Source organism: Mobula hypostoma, chromosome 15 (assembly GCF_963921235.1).
Source record: "Mobula hypostoma chromosome 15, sMobHyp1.1, whole genome shotgun sequence".
Lineage (NCBI taxonomy): Eukaryota > Metazoa > Chordata > Chondrichthyes > Myliobatiformes > Myliobatidae > Mobula > Mobula hypostoma.
In genome coordinates, this window is record NC_086111.1 from 14,830,835 (window position 1) to 14,848,950 (window position 18,116).

General features: G+C 49.9%; 1 protein-coding gene across 3 annotated transcripts in view; it reads left to right on the forward strand.

Moving 5' to 3' along the window:
* The window catches only part of LOC134356709 (E3 ubiquitin-protein ligase RNF123), a 435,173-nt gene that overhangs the window by 205,842 nt on the left and 211,215 nt on the right, over positions 1-18,116 (forward strand). For all 3 annotated transcript variants that reach the window (XM_063067762.1, XM_063067763.1, XM_063067761.1), the window contains one exon: positions 17,438-17,525. In XM_063067762.1, the coding sequence (XP_062923832.1) occupies positions 17,438-17,525 (88 nt within the window). The remainder of the gene's footprint in view (positions 1-17,437; positions 17,526-18,116) is intronic.

An 18,116-nucleotide genomic window follows, 5' to 3' on the forward strand; every position in this document is an offset into this window, starting at 1 on the left:
GCAGCAGTTGGGGAAGTGGCAGATTTCCAAACCAGCTAAATTCTCCTACGGGCCAATAGCGATGTAAATGCAATGATATCCGACTGGTTTGCATTTAAACCCAAATCATCATCTGCCACACCAAATACAGCTATAAGTGGGCAAGGTCTCAGTGTCACCCCCAAAACCTCACTGATAATTTTAAAAACCAGTGCCCAATAGTCATCAAGCCGAGGGCATGACCAAAATGCATGTACTAAACCAGCCGGAGAGAAGGAACACCTGTCACAGCTAGCGTCTGTCCCAGGGTATATGTCTGCAAGTCTGGCTTTACTTATATGTATCCTGTGTAAAACTTTAAATTGTATGAGCCCCAGTCTAGCACATGATGATGAGAAGTGAACCCTATTCAATGCTTTTGCCCAATATTCCTCCACCAGCTCCATACCGAGGTCATCCTCCCACCTACTCTTAGTTTTGTTTAGATCTTGAACTCCCAAAGACATCAGCTGAGAGTATAGTTCAGAGATCAGCCCCTTACTGTTAAAGCTAAGAGTGAATTTTTTCCCATAACATAGCAGGTGGTAGAACAGGAAAAGAGGGAAATTTTTCCTTAACAAAGTGGCGAATCTGCAGGTATTTAAAAAAATGATTATGCGGAAGGCCATACTTACTGTGCAGGTTATCAAAACTATCAAATATGTTATCAGTATACAAATCCTTAATGCGCATAAGACTGTTCAAACCGCATTGTCTGAAAGCTGAATCGAATGTGGAGGGAGGAAATGGTTTTTATGAATGGGGCCCAAAACTGAAGCTGATATGAACTTATAGTGGCAGCGAAATTGATTAAAAATTTTGAGGGTGGAGAGCACGACTGGGTTAGATGTGAATTGAGAGGATTTCAATGGTAAGGAAGAATACACCAAAGCTGGGAGAGACGAGGAGTGGCAAGACCGTGACTCAAGCAGGCACCAGATTATATCTGGCCGGTGAAGCCAAAATAATACTTTTTGAATGTTCGATGCCCAGTAATAATGGATAAAGCTGGGAACACCCATTCCACCTACGTCACGACCTCTTTGGAGAGTGTGCTTATTAACCCTTGGGACTTTATTTTCCCAAATAAAGGAGGTTATAGCTTGGTCGACTGATTTAAAAAAATAACTTAGAAAAGAAAACTGGCAAACACTGAAACGAATAGAGAAATCTAGGAAGTATACTCATTTTCACTGACTGAATTCTCCCAGCTATAGTAAGGGGTAAACTGCGCCATCTCTCGAAATCAGCCTTCATTTGGCTAACCTGAGGCCTGTAGTTAGCTTCAAACAGAGATGTAAAAGAGCGAGTAATATGTATTCCTAGGTATACAAAACCATCTTGAGATAAAGGAAAAGGCAAGGATTCCTGTCGGATCTGTAGGGCCAAGTTATTAATGGGAAAGCATTTGCTTTTTCGAAAGTTCAGCTTATAGCCAGAGAAGGCACCAAATTGACCTAATAATGACGCAATAGCAGGACTACTACCTACAGGGTCACTAACATAAAGTAAGAGGTCATCAGCATATAGGGAAACACGGTGTTCCATGTCTCCTTTTCTAACACCTTGAAATAATGTAGTTGCCTTAAGTGCAATAGAGAGAGGCTCAATTGCAATTGCAAAAAGAAGAGGGGACAATGGGCAGCCTTGGTGAGTGCCACATATTAATGGGAAATAGTCAGTTCGAAAATAATTTGTCTGTATACATGCTAAAGGTGAGTGGTATAATAGCTTAACCCAAGCTATAAATATTCTGCCAAATCCAAATTTCTCCAAAACACTAAACAAGTATACCCATTCCACTCTATCAAACGCCTTCTCCGCGTCCAAGGAGATAACAACCTCTGGACTTGGAGAATCACTGGGTGAATAAACCACATCAGCCAGTCAATGGATATTAAAAAAAGAATAGCGATTTTTAATAAAACCTGTTTGATTATCTGAAATTATCTTGGGAAGGGGACGTTCTAAACGACATGCAAGCACTTTAGCCAAAATTTTCACATCTACATTCAAAAGTGAGATGGGGCGATATGATCCACATTGAGTCGGGTCCTTGTCCTTTTTAAGAAGCAGTGAAATAGCTGCCTGTGAAAGAGAAAGGGGTAAGGAGCCATTCTCCAAAGATTCCTGAAACACTTCTAGAAGGACTGGTATGAGCTTATCCTTAAATTTCTTATAAAATTCTATTGGATAACCATCAGGACCTGGGGACTTACCACTCTGCATAGCCATAATGGCATTATTAATCTCTTCCTGCCCAAGAGCCCGATCTAGGTTCTCCACCTCCTTTGGTTCAAGAGTTGGTATTTCCAAATTATTTGAAAAACGTTCCATATCTGTTTTATCTGAGGGGAACTCTGAGGCATACAGAGAGGAATAAAAAGTTTTAAAGATGTTATTAATTTCTTTTGGATTGCTTGTCAAGTTCTGGTGCGTGTCTCTTATCTGGGGAACAAGTCGTGATGCAGCTTGACGTTTCAACTGATGAGTCATAAGCCGGCTCGCCTTGTCACCATATTCATAATAGAGGCCACGTGTCTTAAGAATTAATTGTTCTGATAGGTTTGTAGATAGAAGATTAAACTTCGCTTGCAAATCAACCCAGCTTTTATATAATTCTGCAGCGGGTGCCTCAGAGTATTTTCTATCCAGGTCCAAAATAGATTGCAATAACACTTGCATTTCCTTCCTACGCTCTTTATTGGCATGTGAAGTATAAGATATTATTTGACCCCTCAAGTAAGCTTTTAAAGTTTCCCAAAGTAAAGAGTACGATACCGACTCAGTTTTGTTAGTCTCGAAGAATGTGTCAATGTTAGCCGATATATAACTACAAAATTTCTCATTAGAAAGCAAAGGAGGTTAAGTCTCTACAGAAGCCGTTCTCTAACGTTTAAAGGAAAACATAGGTCCAGTTTCACGGGCGAGTGATCAGATATAACTATAGCAGTGTATTCAATTTGTCTAATCATTGGTATCAAGGAGTTATCTATAAAGAAATAGTCTAGCCTGGAATAGGAGTGGTGAACATGAGAGAAGAAAAAGAATTGCCTAACTGATGGATTCAAAAATCTCCAAGGATCCATATAACCATTTTGTTGCATAAACATCGAGAAGGCCTTTGCCATACCTGAAAATGTTCCCCTAGGGCAAGACCTATCAAGCAGTGGGTCAATAGCACAGTTCAAATCTCTGGAAAAGATTAGCTTATGTGTATTCAGGTTAGGTATTAATGACAAAACCTTATTTGCAAATTGGACATCGTCCCAATTAGGAGCATAAACATTTATCAAAATAACAGGTATCTGAAAGAGAGAACCAGAGACTATAATAAAGCGACCATTAGGGTCACTGATTACATCAGATGGTGTGAACTGCATTCTTTTGGTGATTAATATTGCCACCCCCCAGACCTACTATTAAATTTGGAATGAAAAACCTGACTAATCCATGCTTTACGAAGTCTATTATGGTCCTCCACTCTTAAATGTGTCTCTTGTAGAAATAGTGTATCTGCTTTTAATTGTTTCAGATGAGAGAAAACTTTAGCTCTTTTAACCGGACCACTGAGCCCCTTTACATTCCAAGAAATAAACCTCACAGGGTGGCCTCCATCGGCAGTACTCACGCTAACCATATCAAAAAGCACACAGGGCCCACAATCCAAAACAGTGCGAGGGCATAAGTTGCACACAATAACGCACAATGAAAAGAAAGTCTGATCAATCCGTAACACACAAAAGAATAAACTGCCATGATAATCTCCCAGAACACTCCCCCCACCCCTTTACACAAACAACAAAAAAAAACAATTAACCCCTGAAACCTGGATCTACCTCCTCAATTGAGGATGATCGCAGGCAGTACCCAACAAAAAACTTCCAAGGCGTTCCCCATACAGCCCAACTTTCAATCTAATCTAGGGTGGCTCCCCTCCTTAACATTTATCCTATCACTTATACTACCTTTAATATAACATATAGGCTAAAGATGACACAGGTCAAGCTAAGCATTAAAAACAAAAAAAACACACTGGGCAACTTAAACGCCCGAGATACAAATCCCAAATATTTACATTTTGCTGGTTGAAAGTTTTTGTTAATCAATTTCGGCAGCATAGCAGTTCGACCCAATTGCGTTCCATAAATTAAACTGGAAAAAATGAACAAAGAAGTGGATTGTGAAAATTAACAGTTTGCCTCAGCATGAGGCCCCTTCCATGCTGCATGGATAACCTAAAAAAAAGTCATTGCTCTTCTCGTTCTTCTTCTCCTCAGCGCAAATGATAAAACTCTTCGGCTGCCTCTGGTGTATCGAAATAATGCTTTTTACCTTCATGTATGACACGGAGCTGGGCAGGATACAAGAGGCCAAACCTGACCCCTTTCCCGTAAAGCAGGGATTTCACCTCCTTGAAAGCTGCTCGTTTTTTACCCAGCTCCGCGCTAAAATCTTCATAAAAAAACATGCGGTGTCCGCGGAATTACAGCTCCTGCTTCCGTCTATTGATGATGCGTTGCTTATCTTGAAAGGAGTGAAAGCAAACCAGGAACGTTCTTGGTCTCGTTTGCTTGGCTCCAGAGACACCGGATGGTTTACGTCCGACTCGCTGAGCACGCGAAAGTACGAGAGGACTTGGGAAAAAATTTGGCCCCGGCGCTTCATCAAAAAACTCGGTCATAAATTTAACAGAGCCCGAGCCTTCCAAATTTTCAGGAATGCCAACCACTCTCAAATTGGATCTCCGTGACCGATTTTCGAGGTCATCGTGTGACTCGTAAGAAGACATGATTTGTTCCATGGTAGCATTCACTGGTGATAAAGCATCTTCAAGTTCTCTTTTTAAGGCAGAATGCAGTGCTAGCGTCATGTCAGAAATAAGTACTAAACGAAGCCTCTCCAAGTCATCGGGTAGCGCAGGTCCAGGTCCAGCTCCAGCAGCGTGCAACGGCGCCATTACTGTAACATCCGCCTTCTTGCTCGAGGCTTCGCTATCTTTTTCCCCAGTTTTACTTTGAAGGTACATTCTTCTTGCCATTTCAATGTCCAGCTATGTCCCGCATTGTTCACAATGTGTCGCCTCTGATCTGGGCCGCCAATTACGTGTCGGGCGGCACCTAATTAATTAGCATGTTTATTTCGGCTTTTTTATTAAAGATGTGCTGTGTGTCTCCCGGCTACTGCTGCATTCTCCGCAAATCAGTATCTTTCTGCGGCCTGGGTGTTCAGGTGGTGGGACACTGGGGTGCCATCTCATCGTCGATCAGGGCAGGCAGCTCATCTTCTCTTATGACTGCCCGCCTCGATGTCGAAGGTCGAGGTTCGTCGCCTGCTGTGGCTGATGTGGAAGGCTTGCTTGACTGCTGAGCCTCGCGCATTTTTAGATCATACAGTTCTTTGTAAGCATTCAAACCATTCTGCAAATATCCCCTAAACCGACGTACCCTTTCAAAATTAAAGTCGTACTTTATCATTACTCATTCGGTTTCGATTGTTATCCTTCTTCCAATTGCATCAGCTCTTCATCTATCAGTTCTTGGTCATGGGATGCCAAAACCTCTTCAACATCATCTTCGTCAGCTTCCACAAGCCAAACTCACTTTGTCCTTACTTTGTTCACCATGATCGAAACGCTTAATTATGTCTAGTTTTATGCTAAGTGTAACACTGTTACGAGCTCTTTCAGGCTTTTCCGATACCATAGAACTCATCTTGCAAACGGCTGCTCACAGGCATGTGTTTAAGCAATGCCGGCGAGAATGCCATTCCGAATCCGGGGGACAGCGGCTGCTCAGGGCGCGCGCTGCCTTTTATCGCGCGCTGATTTTTTCGTAACAGTGAAAACACCTTCTGTTAGCGAAAACAAGGTACTAATGTAGGTCTTTCGTAACAGTGAGGGTTCTTAAAGCAAACATTCAAAAAGCGGGGTACACCTGTATAGGTTTGCTATTGGGTGTAGCTTTTGATTCAGCTGAAATGAACGAAGTGTTGAAGGACCCAGGTCTGTGTGCAGGTAGTTTGAACTCACCAATACTTTGGGTGGTCGTAGAGGCAGATATATTAGACATTTAAGAAACTCTTAGATGGGCATGTGGATATTAGTAAATTAGAGGGCTATGTCGGAGGGAAGGGTTAGATTGATCTCAGCAGTTTATAAGATTGACATAACATTGCGTTCATTCCATTATTATTTATTTATGTTTGTTTTAATGATTTGATTTGATTATTGTATCTGTAATTTTAAAGATACATAATATTTCTGATTTAAAACAAAGTTTATTTTGTAAGATGATCCAATCGTTACTGAATATTTGTGAATGTAAAACATTCCCCAATCATATGGTTAGCTTTTTCAGTCCACCAGGCTGGTGGGGACACAGAGGCTCCTCTTTGTCCAAGCCATTCGCAGAGTCCATCAGACTAGTTTTGTTGAAGCAGCCACAAAGCTCCAAGTTATGTTGCAGTGTTTGGAGCTAAATGAGCAGCAGAAGATTGAGCTGGGTACGCAGTGGAACAAGTATTGTGGTGCAGTGCGGTTTTGGTGTTTATTGTTTTGAGGCTGCTGGTATTACCTTGTGTTGTGCTGAATTCACTGACATCTAGTGAAAGTATTTTTTGTATTATTCATTCTTAATTGCTTCACAAATAAAGACGCAAAGAAATCACTTTCAGCTTTCTCTGAATCCTATATTCAGCACTTCACCTTTCTGAGTGTTGGTTTTAGATTCTCATACAGTTCGAGGTTTCCAGGACCCATCTCCCACTTATCCTTCCTGTTCCTTGTGAATTGGGTGGTACTTTCGCCATTTTTGTCCCCCATCGTCCCTTTGCACATGGATGTTAGTTACCACAGTATCACCCTATTGCTGATTTCATCTGTTGTGTATCACTCTTGTTATTGGTCCTAACCAAGTCAGGTATAGAACATGGAATCAATTGATTCTGGAAGTTCATACAGAGGTCCCATTCCCCACATCAGTATCTTGACCAGTTCTAATTGCTTCAAAGTTCAAAGTACATTTATTATCAAAGCATGTATGCAGTATACAACCCTGAGATTCATCTTCTCCACAACCACGAAACAAAGAACACCATGGAACCCATTCAAAGAAAAACATCAACCTCCCTTCTCCCACCAAAAAACAACAAATTCGTGCAAACGGCAACAAGAAAGGACGAGCAAAAACACAGAATATAAAAACACAAAATCAAACTACAGTCCAATCTGCAAACTGCAGACCCTGAGCTTCGATACCATTGTCCAACAGCATTGAGGGCGAGAGGGAGAGAGAGAGAGACCACCACACGCAGACATTCCTCCGGCAGCATTGAGGGCGAGAGGGAGAGAGAGAGAGACCACCATACGCAGACATTCCTCCGGCAGCATTGAGGGCGAGAGAGAGAGACCACCACACGCAGACATTCCTCCGGCAGCATTGAGGGCGAGAGAGAGAGACCACCACACGCAGACATTCCTCCAGCAGCATTGAGGGCGAGAGAGAGAGAGACCACCACACGCAGACATTCCTCCAGCAGCATTGAGGGCGAGAGGGAGAGAGAGAGAGAGACCACCACACACAGACATTCCTCCAGCAGCATTGAGGGCGAGAGAGAGAGAGACCACCACACGCAGACATTCCTCCAGCAGCATTGAGGGCGAGAGGGAGAGAGAGAGAGACCACCACACGCAGACATTCCTCCAGCAGCATTGAGGGCGAGAGAGAGAGAGAGACCACCACACGCAGACATTCCTCCAGCAGCATTGAGGGCGAGAGGGAGAGAGAGAGAGACCACCACACGCAGACATTCCTCCAGCAGCATTGAGGGCGAGAGAGAGAGAGAGACCACCACACGCAGACATTCCTCCAGCAGCATTGAGGGCGAGAGGGAGAGAGAGAGAGACCACCACACGCAGACATTCCTCCAGCAGCATTGAGGGCGAGAGAGAGAGAGAGACCACCACATGCAGACATTCCTCCAGCAGCATTGAGGGCGAGAGGGAGAGAGAGAGAGACCACCACACGCAGACATTCCTCCAGCAGCATTGAGGGCGAGAGGGAGAGAGACCACCACACGCAGACATTCCTCCAGCAGCATTGAGGGCGAGAGAGAGAGAGAGACCACCACACGCAGACATTCCTCCAGCAGCATTGAGGGCGAGAGAGAGAGAGAGACCACCACACGCAGACATTCCTCCAGCAGCATTGAGGGCGAGAGAGAGAGAGACCACCACACGCAGACATTCCTCCAGCAGCATTGAGGGCGAGAGGGAGAGGGAGAGAGACCACCACACGCAGACATTCCTCCAGCAGCATTGAGGGCGAGAGAGAGAGAGACCACCACACGCAGACATTCCTCCAGCAGCATTGAGGGCGAGAGGGAGAGAGAGAGAGACCACCACACGCAGACATTCCTCCAGCAGCATTGAGGGTGAGAGGGAGAGAGAGAGAGACCACCACACGCAGACATTCCTCCAGCAGCATTGAGGGCGAGAGAGAGAGAGAGACCACCACACGCAGACATTCCTCCAGCAGCATTGAGGGCGAGAGGGCGAGAGAGAGAGAGACCACCACACGCAGACATTCCTCCAGCAGCATTGAGGGCGAGAGAGAGAGAGAGACCACCACACGCAGACATTCCTCCAGCAGCATTGAGGGCGAGAGGGAGAGAGAGAGAGACCACCACACGCAGACATTCCTCCAGCAGCATTGAGGGCGAGAGGGAGAGGGAGAGAGACCACCACACGCAGACATTCCTCCGGCAGCATTGAGGGCGAGAGAGAGAGAGAGACCACCACACGCAGACATTCCTCCAGCAGCATTGAGGGCGAGAGGGAGAGAGACCACCACACACAGACATTCCTCCGGCAGCATTGAGGGCGAGCATTGAGGGCGAGAGAGAGAGAGAGACCACCACACGCAGACATTCCTCCAGCAGCATTGAGGGCGAGAGGGCGAGAGAGAGAGAGACCACCACACGCAGACATTCCTCCAGCAGCATTGAGGGCGAGAGGGAGAGAGAGAGAGACCACCACACGCAGACATTCCTCCAGCAGCATTGAGGGCGAGAGAGAGAGAGACCACCACACGCAGACATTCCTCCAGCAGCATTGAGGGCGAGAGGGAGAGAGAGAGAGACCACCACACGCAGACATTCCTCCGGCAGCATTGAGGGCGAGAGGGAGAGAGAGAGAGACCACCACACGCAGACATTCCTCCGCAGCATTGAGGGCGAGAGGGAGAGAGAGAGACCACCACACGCAGACATTCCTCCGGCAGCATTGAGGGCGAGAGGGAGAGAGAGACCACCACACGCAGACATTCCTCCAGCAGCATTGAGGGCGAGAGGGAGAGAGAGAGAGACCACCACACACAGACATTCCTCCGGCAGCATTGAGGGCGAGAGAGAGAGAGAGACCACCACACGCAGACATTCCTCCGGCAGCATTGAGGGCGAGAGAGAGAGAGAGACCACCACACGCAGACATTCCTCCGGCAGCATTGAGGGCGAGAGAGAGAGAGACCACCACACGCAGACATTCCTCCGGCAGCATTGAGGGCGAGAGAGAGAGAGAGAGAGACCACCACACGCAGACATTCCTCCGGCAGCATTGAGGGCGAGAGGGAGAGAGAGAGAGACCAGCACACACAGACATTCCTCCGGCAGCATTGAGGGCGAGAGGGAGAGAGAGAGAGACCACCACACGCAGACATTCCTCCAGCAGCATTGAGGGCGAGAGGGAGAGAGACCACCACACGCAGACATTCCTCCGGCAGCATTGAGGGCGAGAGGGAGAGAGAGAGAGACCACCACACGCAGACATTCCTCCAGCAGCATTGAGGGCGAGAGGGAGAGAGAGAGAGACCACCACACGCAGACATTCCTCCAGCAGCATTGAGGGCGAGAGGGAGAGAGAGAGAGAGACCACCACACACAGACATTCCTCCAGCAGCATTGAGGGCGAGAGGGAGAGAGAGAGAGACCACCACACGCAGACATTCCTCCAGCAGCATTGAGGGCGAGAGGGAGAGAGAGAGAGACCACCACACGCAGACATTCCTCCAGCAGCATTGAGGGCGAGAGAGAGAGAGACCACCACACGCAGACATTCCTCCAGCAGCATTGAGGGCGAGAGAGAGAGAGAGAGAGAGACCACCACACGCAGACATTCCTCCAGCAGCATTGAGGGCGAGAGGGAGAGAGAGAGAGACCACCACACGCAGACATTCCTCCAGCAGCATTGAGGGCGAGAGGGAGAGAGAGAGAGACCACCACACGCAGACATTCCTCCAGCAGCATTGAGGGCGAGAGGGAGAGAGACCACCACACGCAGACATTCCTCCAGCAGCATTGAGGGCGAGAGGGAGAGAGAGAGAGACCACCACACGCAGACATTCCTCCAGCAGCATTGAGGGCGAGAGAGAGAGAGAGAGAGACCACCACACGCAGACATCCCTCCAGCAGCATTGAGGGTGAGAGGGAGAGAGAGAGAGAGACCACCACACGCAGACATTCCTCCAGCAGCATTGAGGGCGAGAGAGAGAGAGAGACCACCACACGCAGACATTCCTCCAGCAGCATTGAGGGCGAGAGGGAGAGAGAGAGAGACCACCACACGCAGACATTCCTCCAGCAGCATTGAGGGCGAGAGAGGAGAGACCACCACACGCAGACATTCCTCCAGCAGCATTGAGGGCGAGAGAGAGAGAGACCACCACACGCAGACATTCCTCCGGCAGCATTGAGGGCGAGAGGGAGAGAGAGAGAGACCACCACACGCAGACATTCCTCCAGCAGCATTGAGGGCGAGAGGGAGAGAGAGAGACCACCACACGCAGACATTCCTCCAGCAGCATTGAGGGCGAGAGGGAGAGAGAGAGAGACCACCACACGCAGACATTCCTCCAGCAGCATTGAGGGCGAGAGGGAGAGAGAGAGAGACCACCACACACAGACATTCCTCCAGCAGCATTGAGGGCGAGAGGGAGAGAGAGACCACCACACGCAGACATTCCTCCAGCAGCATTGAGGGCGAGAGAGACCACCACACGCAGACATTCCTCCAGCAGCATTGAGGGCGAGAGGGAGAGAGAGAGAGACCACCACACGCAGACATTCCTCCAGCAGCATTGAGGGTGAGAGGGAGAGAGAGAGAGACCACCACACGCAGACATTCCTCCAGCAGCATTGAGGGCGAGAGGGAGAGAGAGAGAGACCACCACACGCAGACATTCCTCCAGCAGCATTGAGGGCGAGAGAGAGAGAGAGACCACCACACGCAGACATTCCTCCAGCAGCATTGAGGGCGAGAGGGAGAGAGAGAGAGACCACCACACGCAGACATTCCTCCAGCAGCATTGAGGGCGAGAGGGAGACCACCACACGCAGACATTCCTCCAGCAGCATTGAGGGCGAGAGGGAGAGAGAGAGAGAGACCACCACACGCAGACATTCCTCCAGCAGCATTGAGGGCGAGAGGGAGAGAGACCACCACACGCAGACATTCCTCCAGCAGCATTGAGGGCGAGAGGGAGAGAGAGAGAGAGACCACCACACGCAGACATTCCTCCAGCAGCATTGAGGGCGAGAGAGAGAGAGAGACCACCACACGCAGACATTCCTCCAGCAGCATTGAGGGCGAGAGGGAGAGAGAGAGAGACCACCACACGCAGACATTCCTCCAGCAGCATTGAGGGCGAGAGGGAGAGAGAGAGAGACCACCACACGCAGACATTCCTCCAGCAGCATTGAGGGCGAGAGGGAGAGAGACCACCACACGCAGACATTCCTCCAGCAGCATTGAGGGCGAGAGGGAGAGAGAGAGAGACCACCACACACAGACATTCCTCCAGCAGCATTGAGGGCGAGAGAGAGAGAGAGACCACCACACGCAGACATTCCTCCGGCAGCATTGAGGGCGAGAGAGAGAGAGAGAGACCACCACACGCAGACATTCCTCCAGCAGCATTGAGGGCGAGAGGGAGAGAGAGAGAGACCACCACACGCAGACATTCCTCCAGCAGCATTGAGGGCGAGAGAGAGAGAGAGACCACCACACGCAGACATTCCTCCAGCAGCATTGAGGGCGAGAGGGAGAGAGAGAGAGACCACCACACGCAGACATTCCTCCAGCAGCATTGAGGGCGAGAGGGAGAGAGAGAGAGACCACCACACGCAGACATTCCTCCAGCAGCATTGAGGGCGAGAGGGAGAGAGAGAGACCACCACACCAGACATTCCTCCGCAGCATTGAGGGCGAGAGGGAGAGAGAGAGAGACCACCACACGCAGACATTCCTCCAGCAGCATTGGGGGCGAGAGGGGGAGAGAGAGAGACCACCACACACAGACATTCCTCCGGCAGCATTGAGGGCGAGAGAGAGAGAGAGACCACCACACGCAGACATTCCTCCGGCAGCATTGAGGGCGAGAGAGAGAGAGACCACCACACGCAGACATTCCTCCAGCAGCATTGAGGGCGAGAGGGAGAGAGAGAGAGACCACCACACGCAGACATTCCTCCAGCAGCATTGAGGGCGAGAGGGAGAGAGAGAGAGACCACCACACACAGACATTCCTCCGGCAGCATTGAGGGCGAGAGGGAGAGAGAGAGAGACCACCACACGCAGACATTCCTCCGGCAGCATTGAGGGCGAGAGAGAGAGAGACCACCACACGCAGACATTCCTCCAGCAGCATTGAGGGCGAGAGGGAGAGAGAGAGAGACCACCACACGCAGACATTCCTCCAGCAGCATTGAGGGCGAGAGGGAGAGAGACCACCACACGCAGACATTCCTCCAGCAGCATTGAGGGCGAGAGGGAGAGAGAGAGAGACCACCACACGCAGACATTCCTCCAGCAGCATTGAGGGCGAGAGGGAGAGAGAGAGAGACCACCACACGCAGACATTCCTCCAGCAGCATTGAGGGCGAGAGGGAGAGAGAGAGAGACCACCACACGCAGACATTCCTCCAGCAGCATTGAGGGCGAGAGGGAGAGAGACCACCACACGCAGACATTCCTCCAGCAGCATTGAGGGCGAGAGGGAGAGAGAGAGAGACCACCACACGCAGACATTCCTCCAGCAGCATTGAGGGCGAGAGGGAGAGAGAGAGAGAGAGACCACCACACGCAGACATTCCTCCAGCAGCATTGAGGGCGAGAGGGAGAGAGAGACCACCACACGCAGACATTCCTCCAGCAGCATTGAGGGCGAGAGGGAGAGAGAGACCACCACACGCAGACATTCCTCCAGCAGCATTGAGGGCGAGAGGGAGAGAGAGACCACCACACGCAGACATTCCTCCAGCAGCATTGAGGGCGAGAGGGAGAGAGAGACCACCACACGCAGACATTCCTCCAGCAGCATTGAGGGCGAGAGGGAGAGAGACCACCACACGCAGACATTCCTCCAGCAGCATTGAGGGCGAGAGGGAGAGAGAGAGAGACCACCACACGCAGACATTCCTCCAGCAGCATTGAGGGCGAGAGAGAGAGAGAGACCACCACACGCAGACATTCCTCCAGCAGCATTGAGGGCGAGAGGGAGAGAGAGAGAGAGACCACCACACGCAGACATTCCTCCAGCAGCATTGAGGGCGAGAGAGAGAGAGAGACCACCACACGCAGACATTCCTCCAGCAGCATTGAGGGCGAGAGGGAGAGAGAGAGAGACCACCACACGCAGACATTCCTCCAGCAGCATTGAGGGTGAGAGGGAGAGAGAGAGAGACCACCACACGCAGACATTCCTCCAGCAGCATTGAGGGCGAGAGAGAGAGAGAGACCACCACACGCAGACATTCCTCCAGCAGCATTGAGGGCGAGAGAGAGAGAGAGACCACCACACGCAGACATTCCTCCAGCAGCATTGAGGGCGAGAGGGAGAGAGAGAGAGACCACCACACGCAGACATTCCTCCAGCAGCATTGAGGGCGAGAGAGAGAGAGAGAGACCACCACACGCAGACATTCCTCCAGCAGCATTGAGGGCGAGAGAGAGAGAGACCACCACACGCAGACATTCCTCCAGCAGCATTGAGGGAGAGAGAGAGAGAGACCACCACACGCAGACATTCCTCCAGCAGCATTGAGGGCGAGAGGGAGAGAGAGAGAGACCACCACACGCAGACATTCCTCCGGCAGCATTGAGGGCGAGAGAGAGAGAGAGACCACCACACGCAGACATTCCTCCAGCAGCATTGAGGGCGAGAGGGAGAGAGAGAGACCACCACACGCAGACATTCCTCCAGCAGCATTGAGGGCGAGAGAGAGAGAGAGAGAGACCACCACACGCAGACATTCCTCCAGCAGCATTGAGGGCGAGAGAGAGAGAGAGAGACCACCACACGCAGACATTCCTCCAGCAGCATTGAGGGCGAGAGAGAGAGAGACCACCACACGCAGACATTCCTCCAGCAGCATTGAGGGCGAGAGAGAGAGAGAGACCACCACACGCAGACATTCCTCCAGCAGCATTGAGGGCGAGAGAGAGAGAGAGAGACCACCACACGCAGACATTCCTCCGGCAGCATTGAGGGCGAGAGGGAGAGAGAGAGAGACCACCACACGCAGACATTCCTCCGGCAGCATTGAGGGCGAGAGGGAGAGAGAGAGAGACCACCACACACAGACATTCCTCCGGCAGCATTGAGGGCGAGAGAGAGAGACCACCACACGCAGACATTCCTCCGGCAGCATTGAGGGCGAGAGAGAGAGAGAGACCACCACACGCAGACATTCCTCCAGCAGCATTGAGGGCGAGAGAGAGAGAGACCACCACACGCAGACATTCCTCCAGCAGCATTGAGGGCGAGAGGGAGAGAGACCACCACACGCAGACATTCGTCCGGCAGCATTGAGGGCGAGAGAGAGAGAGAGAGACCACCACACGCAGACATTCCTCCAGCAGCATTGAGGGCGAGAGAGAGAGAGAGAGAGACCACCACACGCAGACATTCCTCCAGCAGCATTGAGGGCGAGAGGGAGAGAGAGAGAGACCACCACACGCAGACATTCCTCCGGCAGCATTGAGGGCGAGAGGGAGAGAGAGAGAGACCACCACACGCAGACATTCCTCCAGCAGCATTGAGGGCGAGAGGGAGAGAGAGGGAGACCACCACACGCAGACATTCCTCCGGCAGCATTGAGGGCGAGAGAGAGAGAGAGAGACCACCACACGCAGACATTCCTCCAGCAGCATTGAGGGCGAGAGAGAGAGAGAGAGAGACCACCACACGCAGACATTCCTCCAGCAGCATTGAGGGCGAGAGGGAGAGAGACCACCACACGCAGACATTCCTCCAGCAGCATTGAGGGCGAGAGGGAGAGAGACCACCACACGCAGACATTCCTCCAGCAGCATTGAGGGCGAGAGGGAGAGAGAGGGAGACCACCACACGCAGACATTCCTCCGGCAGCATTGAGGGCGAGAGGGAGAGAGAGAGAGACCACCACACGCAGACATTCCTCCGGCAGCATTGAGGGCGAGAGGGAGAGAGAGAGAGACCACCACACGCAGACATTCCTCTGGCAGCATTGAGGGCGAGAGGGAGAGAGAGAGAGACCACCACACGCAGACATTCCTCCGGCAGCATTGAGGGCGAGAGAGAGAGAGAGACCACCACACGCAGACATTCCTCCAGCAGCATTGAGGGCGAGAGGGAGAGAGAGAGAGACCACCACACGCAGACATTCCTCCAGCAGCATTGAGGGCGAGAGGGAGAGAGAGAGAGACCACCACACGCAGACATTCCTCCAGCAGCATTGAGGGCGAGAGGGAGAGAGACCACCACACGCAGACATTCCTCCAGCAGCATTGAGGGCGAGAGAGAGAGAGAGAGAGAGAGAGACCACCACACGCAGACATTCCTCCAGCAGTATTGAGGGCGAGAGGGAGAGAGAGAGAGACCACCACACGCAGACATTCCTCCGGCAGCATTGAGGGCGAGAGGGAGAGAGACCACCACACGCAGACATTCCTCCAGCAGCATTGAGGGCGAGAGGGAGAGAGACCACCACACGCAGACATTCCTCCGGCAGCATTGAGGGCGAGAGGGAGAGAGAGAGAGACCACCACACGCAGACATTCCTCCGGCAGCATTGAGGGCGAGAGGGAGAGAGAGAGAGACCACCACACGCAGACATTCCTCCAGCAGCATTGAGGGCGAGAGGGAGAGAGAGAGCACCACACGCAGACATTCCTTCGGCAGCATTGAGGGCGAGAGGGAGAGTGAGAGAGACCACCACACGCAGACATTCCTCCAGCAGCATTGAGGGCGAGAGGCTGGTAGATGGAATTGAAGTCTCGTTTGACTTCCGCACTCACCTTAATGTTTCAGTCGTCTTCAACACTTTAATCGTGAGAGCGGCAAGAAATGGAGTAGATTGTGGGCTCGCACCTTGTGTTCCTTGGCCCCAAGGCTGCTTGTCTCTTGGAACGTCTTGGAGACAGCAAAACACCAGTTGATTCAGTCGGCCTGAAAACATACCATCAAACTGTAGATCACTGGCTTCAACATTATCAGAACCACATTTAAAAGAAAAAGATGTAAAAGAAAGAAAAGAAACAGTTTACCATCTGGAAGATGTCACCCGTGGTAGCATTGTTTGCTGGAGCCATCTTGACCAGCTACCTAGGCCTCTAGTTATTTATTGTTATTATATTAATAGCCAACTCTTCTGTCATTTAGGCCCTTCATGCCAATCGGGATGCATTAGAAGAAACACCTTGTTTTATATTTTACCACCACCAGATGTCCACTTCCCAATTAATTAGTCATTTTGGTCCTTGGATCTAAATAAAGTGAGTTGTCTTCCCAATTTATAGCTGCAGCTTAGTGGAGTGTAGACAATGTTACTTTGAGGTATGTTCATTATCTCATGCCAGATTAGTTCATCCAGTAATTAATTAATCCTGAAGATCATTTTGTTAATTAAGTTATCAATCTCCTTGTGTTTATTTTCTGATCTTCACAAAACGTTAACTCCTTGCATGTGGCAACCTTGAAACTTTGGTTCACACTAAAACATTGCATGTTTCTCTATTTGGGGTTTGGCTGTTTTAACTCCTTGGCTACCAAATAAGCTACCATCTCCACTGCTTTCACCAATACGTCCATAAGTAGGAATCGACTGGTGTTTCATGACTGTGCAGATTACCACAAACACCGAACAGTTCTCATGTACTGAGGAGGTTGAATTGAATGATGACCTCCTGGCTTAATCTGTAACTTCCACTATCGATGATTTCAATTATGCCAATTCATTCCTAATTAATGAGATTGACATCTCCTGCCTAGGATGTAGTGTACAGTACTGAGTAGGTTTTGTATGCATTATTGGAAATTATTCACAGCATTAATTAAGTTAATAAAAAGCTTTGATCCTCTCTCATTCTCTTTCTCTCCCTGTTTAGATATTAAGGATTCTCTGATGCAGGCTCTTGCCAGCTACGTCTGCTATCCACACTCTCTGCGAGCTGTCGAGCGCATCCCAGAGGAGCAGTAAGTACGAACACCATTGGTTACTGCATCTGCAATAGACACACACTGAACACATTCTGACCGATGCTAGGTTTGTGTTGGTTGTTGTCTAGTGCAGGTGAAATTGTAATTCGTATTGCTGACGCTGGAGAACAATCTAATTTCGACATGGTGGGAGCTTTTGACCAAGGTGACACACTCTTGCAGTGTGAGAAAAAGAGAAGTTAGGGTTAGGGTTAAGTCTGTGGTGAGGAAGACAAATGCAATGTTAGCATTCATTTCAAGGGGACCAGTATATAAAAGCAAGGATGTAATGTTGAAACTTTATAAAGCACCGATGAGGCCTCACTTGGAGTATTGTGAGCAGTTTTGGGTCCCTTAGAAAGGATGTACTGAAACTGGAGAAGGTTCAAAAGAGGTTTGTGAAAATGATCCCAGGATTGAATGGCTTGTCATATGAAGAGTGTTTGATGGCTTTGGGCCTATATTCACTGGAATTCAGAAGAATGAGGGGTGATCTCATTGAAACTATTGAATGGTTGAAAGGCCTTGGTAGAGTGGATGTGTAGAAGATTTTTCCTTTGGTAGGGGAGTCTTAAGACCAGAAAACAC